The sequence below is a fragment of the Musa acuminata genome, chromosome BXJ3-9 (assembly GCF_036884655.1).
Source record: "Musa acuminata AAA Group cultivar baxijiao chromosome BXJ3-9, Cavendish_Baxijiao_AAA, whole genome shotgun sequence".
Lineage (NCBI taxonomy): Eukaryota > Viridiplantae > Streptophyta > Magnoliopsida > Zingiberales > Musaceae > Musa > Musa acuminata.
Genome location: NC_088357.1, coordinates 47167620 through 47177105, shown reverse-complemented (window position 1 = coordinate 47177105; position 9486 = coordinate 47167620). Strand labels below are relative to the sequence as shown.

Below are 9486 nucleotides of genomic sequence, written 5' to 3'. Positions count from 1 at the left end.
ATCAATGAAAAATACGTCATTTTTTATGTCATTACAAACACCAACAACAATAATAAAGGTAATTATTTGACATGAAAATAGAAAGAAACATATCCTGTGGATCCTAAACTCCAATATTAGTGCATGTTTATCCTTTTAATTAGCCCGACTCGTTCGCATTTACGCCTTCGTGCCAATTTTGGAGGGCACGAAGTGCACAGCGATTGCTCTCACTCCATCTGTGCGTTTCGTCTGATCGATCACTTTTGGAATGCCAAAGCCAACTGGACTTTAATGGACGGTCGGAGATTAGATCTACTCCATCGAACTTCCATTTGGAAGTGCGACGCACCCGTTCAGTTACCGGAAGGGATTCGGTGAGGAGATATGGGGTCCCGCCGTGGAGACCCGAATATGACTAGTGAAATAGATGGTAGGCAAGGTAGGTAAACTTGTTTTCGTTGTCGGAATTCCCGAGTCCGCCCTTCTTTTACCGTCGCGCACAATTAAAGGTTTGAAAATTTCCAGTCTGAGCTCGAACCGCCCTTCTCCGCTCCATCTGCGCCGCCCATCGCACGATGGACGGCGGCGAGTACGCGTCCAGCCGCGGCCCGGGCGCTCCGACGCCGGCGCGTGTCTCGCTTGCCCACCTCGTCTCCCCCTCCCCTCGCCGCCTCTCTGGCTGTTTCGAAGAGCCGAGCAGGCCGGCGCTGAAGAAGATCGCTTGGGTCTCGCTCCAGGGCCGCCTCGTCGGCGCAGAGGAGGCCACATCGGCCGGCGCAATCGGAGGCGGCTTGAGCGGTGATGAAGCGGTGGCATGGGATCTCTTTAGCCCTCTCCATCGGGTCCTCGTAGTCGCCGTCGTCGCGGCAGCCGCTTACAACTCGAAGAGGGCTCGGCAGATCGAACAGTTTCAGAGATCCGTAGAGCTAAGGGTGAGCGCTTGATCGAATAGGGTTAAAGCTTACACTTTACGCTTATTGTCGACGTCTCGTTTTGATTGAATGGAAAACATGGTCACTTATGTTTACTTGCTTGATATTTGATCAAAGGGCTTCTAGTTACTGTTTGCAGTGGAATTTGATCTGGGAGAGAAAAAAAGTTGCAACTTTTGATGTCCCAGCTTGAGATCAGGAGACGAAAAAGGAAAAAGAATTCCTTTTTACAGTCCCAGAGTTCTTTGAAAAAAATATTTAAAAAGTGAAACTTTTTATCATCATCCGGAGATACTTCTTGTAATCAAGACCCCATCTTTTGTACTTTATGAACTTTTTGAACCTCTTCCAACTCTGTGTTTAGGGTGAGTAGGAAAAGAAGGGCTTTGATGGCTATTGTGTTGCAAAATATCTTTTCTCTAATGAAACAATATACTTCCTTTTAATATGTCTATATCAGAAGGCATCATATCCTCAGCTAGTTGTGTGTAATCTGAAACTTCTGTTCTTTTCTTGAATGACTTTGTAGCATGGGTTTTCTTTTCCTTGAAATTTTTAGTCTTAGAATTTCTAGTCATCCTAATTCCTAACAAACTACCTTTCTTTGTCATGAAGTAACTTTCTCAAAATGTCTATTTGCTTACTTAAATTGCAAAGAATAAATGTATCGTTTTTCTCTTGATGGACCAGGACGAGGTGCTCCTCAGCATGCAGCAGAAGCTTGATAATTTATGTGAGCAGATGAACTCCCTTCAGGATCAACCAGTCAAATGCATTTCGGGGCTTTCATTGGAGAATGATCAATTCAATGCTGAGGTGAAGCAATTACAGGTTGCATCTCAATTTTGTGGTTCTAGGACTTCACTGCTGGAGCTTAACCCTGAGAGTGGAAGTTTGCCTCTTTGTAGACACGTATCAAGTGGGCTACATGGAGGGAAAGTACATGTCTAGCCAAAAATGAAGTTTGCTACATGTAAAAGCAAATCTGTTATTATTTGGTGTAACACATTATCTTGTCGCACAGGATGCCACTGGGATAGAGTCTGCAAAAGGGGAGGCCTTCAACGCAGATAATTTGATCCCAACGGAGCAAGAAGAGCGTCGGATGTCTGATTTGTCTGATTTTAATTGGAGTGTTACATCTTCTGTTGACTTTCAGGTGATGAACTCCCAAACATTTCGGTATACCTATCGGTAATGTGGTACTTACTTGATTTCAATCAAAGTTATCTGGGTTATCATTTACTATATGGAAAAAAAAAGACATGATTGAAGTCCTGATATTTGTTGTAAAGCTTAAAGAATCAGCATCTTAGCTCCTAAGTTACCCTGTTTGTCTGTAGACATTAGCTTAACTTTGAACTCTCTTGAGAGAGAAAAAAGGTAAATACAGTAATGAATTTCTGTGAGAAAGAGAAGTTTGATTGCATGAGGATTTACTATACCACATTTTGATGATTAGCTTGCTCATGGAATGACACATAACTTGTTGTAATCAATTTATTTGTGAATGATTATATTACTGGTCAGAGGTTTACCTAAACATGTCTCAATGAAATCAGATAATCTTCCCCATATAAATTTGGTACTTGAATTGCTTTCAGCTAAGTGCATTAGCATCAGAGCAAGAATTCTATAACCTTCGCAAGGAGTGTGAAGAGAAGGATGCAAAAATAAAGGAATTAGCTATTGCTGTTGATGCATTTAGGGCTGCTGACTGTAAGGTGATTCTTGTGTTTTGAAAGAGTGCAGGAGAATTATACTGTGATAACTCAATTTTTTTTCCCAATAGAGGATAACGGAACTTGAAGAAATCATAAGAAGGAAGAACTTGGTGATCTCCAAACTGAAGAAAGATAAGGCTGTTCTCGAGAAACAGGTAGAATTGCTTTCCGAAATTATGAAATTCACTGCCATTATAGTTTCCACTGATTTAACTAATGGCATGAAAAATCTAACGTAGGTTGTTGAGCTTACAAGGCTCCGGAGAAGTTCTTCTACTGCTTTGGACACTAGCAATCTGCAGCCTCCAGTCATGGCAAATAATATCCTGTATGACATGAGTAGTACTAGTCCATCATCTTCTGACCCGGATTCTCCTATGACCAGCAAACAATACCATTCTCAACGTTCTGTTGCTGAGGATAATCCTCAGCGTCATGACATTAGAATGGCTGAAATTATAAGTCCATCCTCAGTGGAGCATTTAATTCCCTTGAACAAATCAAATGATGGGTCTCTAAAGCAACAATTTATTAGTCCTCTTAAAGAGAACCAAAGGATTCAGAGATCTGAACCAGCTTCTGCATTAAGACACAGACGAATTGTGCATTTTAGTGAAGATTCCAAGAGAACCAGAAGGGCTGCTCACCAGAAAGCAAATTACACCTCTTCAAAAATGAGATGGACCTAAATATTAATGTCAATAGGGTAAAAGATTTCTTTCTTGGCTTTATATATCTTTGCTTATGCATGGAAGCAAGGTTCGTCGTATCATGATATATCGCTTGGTACAAACAGTATATACTGGTCCAATAGGGGATCGGTATGGGTGGTACATGTCATTTTGTCTATATGCTCCATTGTATAATGTGTTGATACGTTGATACATATCGTATCGACATCCGGTCGATACATTAGTACGGACCGATAAGACGAACCATGCATGGAAGTTCAATTTACATTCTTTCTAGGTCATCATCATTTTTATTGTTTGTCCTAGCAATCATGCAATATGTGGTCCAGTGTGGTATTCAGAATCCCATTGTTGCACTTGTATATCTCTTATTGCCTTAGACTTAACCAAAGTACTCAGACCAGTTTTATTTACATCACACACTGTTACAAATGTTTTGTGTTGTGCTATGACATGCATCAATCATTTTATTTAAAAGTTTCAATGTACTGCATGTAACATCTGTCTTATTTGAATCATCTTCACAGCTCTCCATTTGGTTCATAAACATATGTAAATGTTCAGAATGATCTTTTTTAACCCAGAATAATCTTTCTTTCAAGAGGATTAAAATGCTTCTTTTGGTTCATAAAACATGTTAATGTTCAGAATGATCTCTCTTTCCATAGGACCAAACCCTCTTTGTTAATAGATTCCTGTCAATTAGATTGATTTTGATCATACATGTTTTGTTTCTGTTAATTAACCAGCTGAATGGAATACCATAAAAATCATTAAATTTGCCAATATTCAGAAGTAAAATTTGCAACGACTAAGAGTTGTAGTTGTTTTTTAACTAATATTTGATCACCGACATATCCAATGAGTGAACGCTAGGCTAATATATTGACTATGTAAAGTGCTGAATACAGGACCAAGATGGCACTTACAATATCTTTGTACTGAGGCATCCTATTGTTGGATATGCATTCAATCGGTTCTGTTGGACAAGTTATTGATGACATTCAAGTTTATATTCTGTGAAATGTACATGAAGTATGTAAGAAAATTACAGATTTATCTGTCTCTAATTGCTTTTGCCATGTTCTCTTCCTTTTATCATGTCAAATTAAAGCAATTTTACAGTATTTCTGATTTTTTGTATCTATCTATAGTTTTTAAGTGTGTTTTTGATTTCTTGTGTCTGTCTTATTGATCAACAGGAGCAGGTACTTGAAGAGGAAGCATTGATGATATGTAGGCACTGGGTGGAATTATCAATTTTGTATACAGTTTTATGGCACTGCAGCTGAAAGCCAACAAAAACTTGTTTACTCTATTTAAGAAAAGATTCAACATACTGAGAGTTCTAAGATTTTATTTGTCATATGTTAATGCTGAACAATTTTCAGGTGCAAACTCTAATGCAAGCTGTGCAATGCTCATTAATCTCCATCAATTTTCTTATTTTTAAATGTCAATCAAGAGAATCAATGTTGAATATATTGTTTCTTGCTATGCCATATTTTTAAATGTCAATGAAGAGAAGCACTGTTGGATGTATTAGTTCTTGTCATTATTTTTCCTCTTCTTTCTTCCTGCTCCTGTTTACAGGACCATTGCAATGTTGACTGACAAGGTGCGGTTCACCTGTATGGTCCGATGCAGGCCACACGCTGCTGGCCCTCAGAAACCGGGAGGGCCCACGCCAGCTCGTCATCAATGAAGTGGGGCCCATCGACGGCTAGCGAGGAGGAACCGTGTTCCCTGTCCGACAAGAGACAAGTGAGTTCGACCGGCAGCAGCTCAGGCGCCTCGTACATGGCGGCGATCCACCGTCCGTTTGCCCCCTTGGCTGGATCCTGCACCGTTGATGACCCGCATGTGGGGAAGGAAATAGCAGGTCCCCCTCCGTCGTAAGAAAAGCTTCCGAACGTTTTGCCTTCTAGAAGCGGTGGGGCTCGCCGGCGGCCGCCATTCTTTCTCCCATACCGTGTACCTTGGCCAAGCCACGAGACGCCATCTCCTCCGCCCTTGTGCCTTCAAAAAATCCTGACATGACACGCTGGTGTGGTACGTGGAACGTTTGTGAGAGGTAGAATGGTGTCTCCTGCGCCGTGGGAGACAGGGAAATTCCGCTTCCTAACCCCACTTACACCCTTGGCTTCCACCACCGTCTTCATTTATATCCTGCGTCTAATTTTGCCTCCAACAAATCCAACTGGCTGCGTCGTCCTCTCTCTCTCTCTCAATTCGATTCGAAAAGTCTCTCAAGCGGAAGACCTCTTGGTCGTACGTCGTCGTCTTCTTTCCCATGTTCCTCTCCTACTTGGAGAACTTGTGTCTTTTTTCTTCGTTCTCTGGAGCTTCAGGAGGATTCCACGTACTGAGATCGCCAATCACGCAAAGCTGCAATTTTTATCGTTCCGGCGACCCTTGAAAGCCGTAAAGGTCACATCTTTTCGCTGAGGTCCGTCCGAATTTCTTGAGGATAATCGATTTGACACGTCCCCTGTGGGAAGATTGGTGTAGCGAGAGGGAGCAGGGTTGGCGCGAATGGACCGCCTGCAGTCGTCGGAGCGGGGGCCGGTGGTGGCGATCGAGTGCGTTGCAGGGAGCTCCAAGGCGGAGGAGTGGGGTGGGGACATGCTGCAGACCGGGGACGTGGTGGAGGAGATCAAGATCGGGGGGTCCCCCGCTGTCCTCTCCCCGTTCAAGGGCGGGAGGAGCGGGGTCCAGAAGCTGCTCCACTCGGCGTTCAAGCGCGGGGACACGTCCATCGAGGTGAGGGTCCAGCGATGTGGCGGCGAGGCGGCGGAGCTCCAGGCCTGCATCGTGCCCCACAGCCCGGCCGGGCGACGCCAGTACGTGCTCCGCTCCATTCGCGACCCCAACTACGCCGTCGGGTTCGTCGACCGCATGGTGAGCGAGTGCGTGGCGTTGCAAGGTGTGGCCTTCGACCTCCTCCTCCTCTCACCCCCTCTCCCCATTTGCTTTGGCACGGATATTACTGTTAATTGTGGGCAGAGAGTCGATTTTCCAAGTTCGCATTTTTGTTCTCGACGATCCTTTTACATGGACCCGTAGAGATTGTTGTGACATCCCTAACAGTCCTCGGAAGGGGGAGAAGGATTATGTTGGTTTGTAAGACTTGATAGTCTCCTACCATTGTAGGATGGTGGTTCTCACCGAATCTGCAAGCAGTACTCAAATTGAATTCGACTACCAGCAGGGTTTATACAGGAAATCTGAGTTCTACTAGCTTGTCATTCAAGTAATTAAGATGGTGTTCGTTGGTGCTAGCTATGATAGAATTGGAAAAAAGCCTGTAGATCTTAGAAAAGGACATGCAGTAGAGGCAGGACTTCTTAGATTTAGGGGTCATGGGATTTTGTGATAAATTCTGCTATCATTAAAAAGAAACCTTAAGAATGTTATTTGTTTGAAGCCGACAACGAGTTTGTTCTGTAATTAAAATGCACCAAGTTTGCTTCACTTACAAACATCTGATAGAAAAGAACTTGGTAGATTATTTTAAGGCTATAGTTTACTTTTTTCAGAGGTAGCTCCTCAATTAATTATTAACCTCTTGCCACCGGTTCAATGGTTGTGTGGATGCGATGCGGACACATCTTTTGACTTGTCTGATTCTTAATGAGTTAAGAGCTGAAAACATATTTAATATGGTGAAGCTTTAAGTGAGAGTTGCTTCCTTGATGCATGATCTTGGATTACATGAAAGTGGCTCTGCAAGTGACTTTCATGCTTGGTATTTTATTGGATCCTGTTGCATCCCTAAGCTTGCTTATGTATATTATTTGCTTACCATGTGAAACAGCTACAAGATTCCTTCCTGGTTGCTGGCTCATTGGATCAACCTCCTTTGACTAAACTTTTGTGGGATCATTGACATAGGCCAGTCAAAATGATTGTATCTGGTTGAACACATAAGTTGAAGTATTCTCACTCTCATGGATCTTACCTGTTGTTATCAGATGATTACTTGTTAATGCAAGAATCTTTGTTGGTATGTTTCCAAAGTTAAGTTCTATATGGTAGGAAGGGTTATGTGAGAGAGTAAGCCTCATTGCTTATACTGTAGTTTAGATCATTTTAATTTATCAACCTATTGATATGGATTCGTCAAAAATATATGAAACAATGTTGGAGGATTTGTTTGTCTAATATTCTAAATGCATTTTCTTGAATTACCTGAGGTGATATATTTATCAAGTGATCACTTTTCGTGGGTAGTTTAGTATTCTACCATCAAAATATCTAAGCAATTTCAAGTCTAATCAAACAAAGGTGCCTAGATCCATAAAGAGATATGTTATTGCATTGGTCTGATATGCAAAATTTGCCACTAACCAATGTATAGTCTGATTTCATTGATTAATTTATATAAAGAATTCCATTTGACTCCTCAAATGGTTGACTTTGCCATGTGGATCATAACTGATTAGAGGAGCTGCCCATGCCGTAAATAACAATTATTTTTGTTGTCTCATGGAAATCAGCTTCCTGACTTTTCATTTTTCTCAAACAACCACTAATATCTTGCTTATTTATAAGGCTCAAGGAGCTCGAGGGTGGTCTGTGCACTGAGCACTGCCAAGGTTCAGGATGGATATGTACCGTACAATTGGGAAAAAAAGATGAAGGAATTTCTTCCAGTGCCCAACTCAAGCTGCTTCCTCTCAATGCTGGTACTTCCAAAGGCGCTGGACCTGGTTGCTTCTCGTTACAATTGCCTTGAGGACACCTTGGCCCGTGCAAACACTTGGCTCTTCGCTTCTCAGGCTTCAGGAGTCCCCATTGAATTCATGAATGTCCAGACTGAGGCTCTCTTAACCAAGGTAATCTTTGCAAAGGCTTCAATATAGATCTAAGGTGAAGAACTTCTCTAGCAGAGTGAGTTAAGCATCTTTTATGCCCCTTTCATGAGACATGGATATATTGAAATGATTTGCACTGGGGAGTCTTAGAATCTTTGTCGATTTGTACTTAATAGGTCATGTTTTCCCGTTACAGATATCTGGTGAGACAGCATCTGCAACCGTGAACAGTGGATCATTATCGGATCTTGCAAATGTTAGCCTCTATGGGTTTGAGGATTACCATGGGGTTGACATTGGAGTGGTCAGGGCAGTTAGGCTTTGGTTCACCCCAGCTGCTGGGGAACTCGCAGTAGATATTAAACTTCAAGAAGGTGATACGAAACTGGGATTTGCGATCAGTTGCACCGAAGAGGTTTGCTAAACTTCTCGCCATTAATCTATTGTCGTTCTTGATAGGTGTAGCTTGTGATCACTTGGTTCCATCCATCAACTTTCTTCTTTGTGATAGTAACACATACCTTGCAGCGATTTTAGTACCCACTCGAAGCACATCTTATGTTGATGTCGTGAGATCAAAAGCCTCACTCGATATTCATTCTTTGCAGGGTTTCATCTACATTTCCTCAGTGGATGATACGGATGATGAAGCAGCTTCCACACGATCAGGGCTTCGAGATATGTTCAGACAAGCAAGAAATGCAGACAAGCTGCTGGTGATCTCGAGGGTGTCAAATGAAAAAGTTCTCCCTTGGATGGTGTCTTCTGCTGGAGCAATTCGCTGCTTTGATACCATCTCAATCAGCCAGAAGCTCTCCTTGCATAGGCATGCTCTGAAGCCAATTCGAATACATGTTCTGATGTGGGAGCAACCATCGGCTTGTGAGTTCGCAGAGTATAAAGCTGCGGCACCAATTTCTCTTCCGTTACCTCCATTGACAGCTGATGCATTCGAGACGGGGTTTGAGAGGGACACTGCTGGTGATGTGTCGTTCAGGTTCAATGAAATTTCCTGATCAAATGGCTGGGTGTGACCATACCCTTTGCACAGAGTAGTTTCAGTTAGTGAGTTGAGAGCTGGTCTTTTCATATTCTCTGTAGTTGCTTCTATTTCTACACCGAGTTGAAGCACCTTTATGTCGTGTGTGAGTTGTGGTGATTGGTCTTAGTTCAGAAATTATGACATGGTTAACAGGAAGATGTTCTCTAAAACTGCTATATGCTTGTCTAAAGTTAAAATCTTTTCACCTTGTTTATGTATCGAAGGCATTACTAAGTTACTGCATGAACTATGTAATTTGGCGAAAAACCAAGCGACAGTGTGCCTCCTCTGAGATCA

General features: G+C 42.4%; 2 protein-coding genes across 4 annotated transcripts; both read left to right on the top strand.

The window, feature by feature from the left end:
* Positions 1-449: 449 nt before the first annotated feature.
* Positions 450-5368, top strand: LOC135648756 (uncharacterized). Of its 3 annotated transcripts, none has more exons than XR_010501052.1 (8): positions 450-914; positions 1605-1853; positions 1939-2073; positions 2519-2638; positions 2707-2793; positions 2878-3344; positions 4533-4721; positions 4978-5368. XR_010501052.1 is itself a non-coding variant. In XM_065166684.1 (7 exons), exons 1-6 carry the CDS (start codon positions 558-560, stop codon positions 3325-3327), a joined length of 1398 nt encoding a protein of 465 aa, XP_065022756.1. In that variant the 5' UTR covers positions 450-557; the 3' UTR covers positions 3328-3344; positions 4533-4846. The 3 variants fall into 3 exon arrangements, 1 of the variants encoding a protein (XP_065022756.1); XR_010501053.1 differs by having other exon boundaries at positions 453-914; positions 1605-1730; XM_065166684.1 differs by lacking the exon at positions 4978-5368 and having other exon boundaries at positions 4533-4846.
* A 160-nt stretch (positions 5369-5528) lies between these two features.
* LOC135648754 (uncharacterized) lies at positions 5529-9405 on the top strand. The gene is made up of 5 exons (XM_065166683.1): positions 5529-5760; positions 5842-6256; positions 7885-8168; positions 8344-8562; positions 8756-9405. The coding sequence occupies exons 2-5, from the start codon at positions 5866-5868 to the stop codon at positions 9161-9163; spliced, it is 1302 nt and encodes a 433-aa protein (XP_065022755.1). The 5' UTR covers positions 5529-5760; positions 5842-5865; the 3' UTR covers positions 9164-9405.
* Positions 9406-9486: the final 81 nt, after the last annotated feature.

Excerpts from the sequence above, each read along its gene's own strand:
- LOC135648756 (XM_065166684.1), top strand. The coding sequence starts at position 558 with ATGGACGGCGGCGAGTACGCGTCCAGCCGCGGCCCGGGCGCTCCGACG. Across the intron at positions 2,639-2,706 it reads TTAGGGCTGCTGACTGTAAG|AGGATAACGGAACTTGAAGA; the intron begins GTGATTCTTGTG and ends TTTTCCCAATAG. Across the intron at positions 2,794-2,877 it reads AGGCTGTTCTCGAGAAACAG|GTTGTTGAGCTTACAAGGCT; the intron begins GTAGAATTGCTT and ends AATCTAACGTAG.
- LOC135648754 (XM_065166683.1), top strand. The coding sequence starts at position 5,866 with ATGGACCGCCTGCAGTCGTCGGAGCGGGGGCCGGTGGTGGCGATCGAG. Across the intron at positions 8,169-8,343 it reads CTGAGGCTCTCTTAACCAAG|ATATCTGGTGAGACAGCATC; the intron begins GTAATCTTTGCA and ends TTCCCGTTACAG. Across the intron at positions 8,563-8,755 it reads CGATCAGTTGCACCGAAGAG|GGTTTCATCTACATTTCCTC; the intron begins GTTTGCTAAACT and ends CATTCTTTGCAG.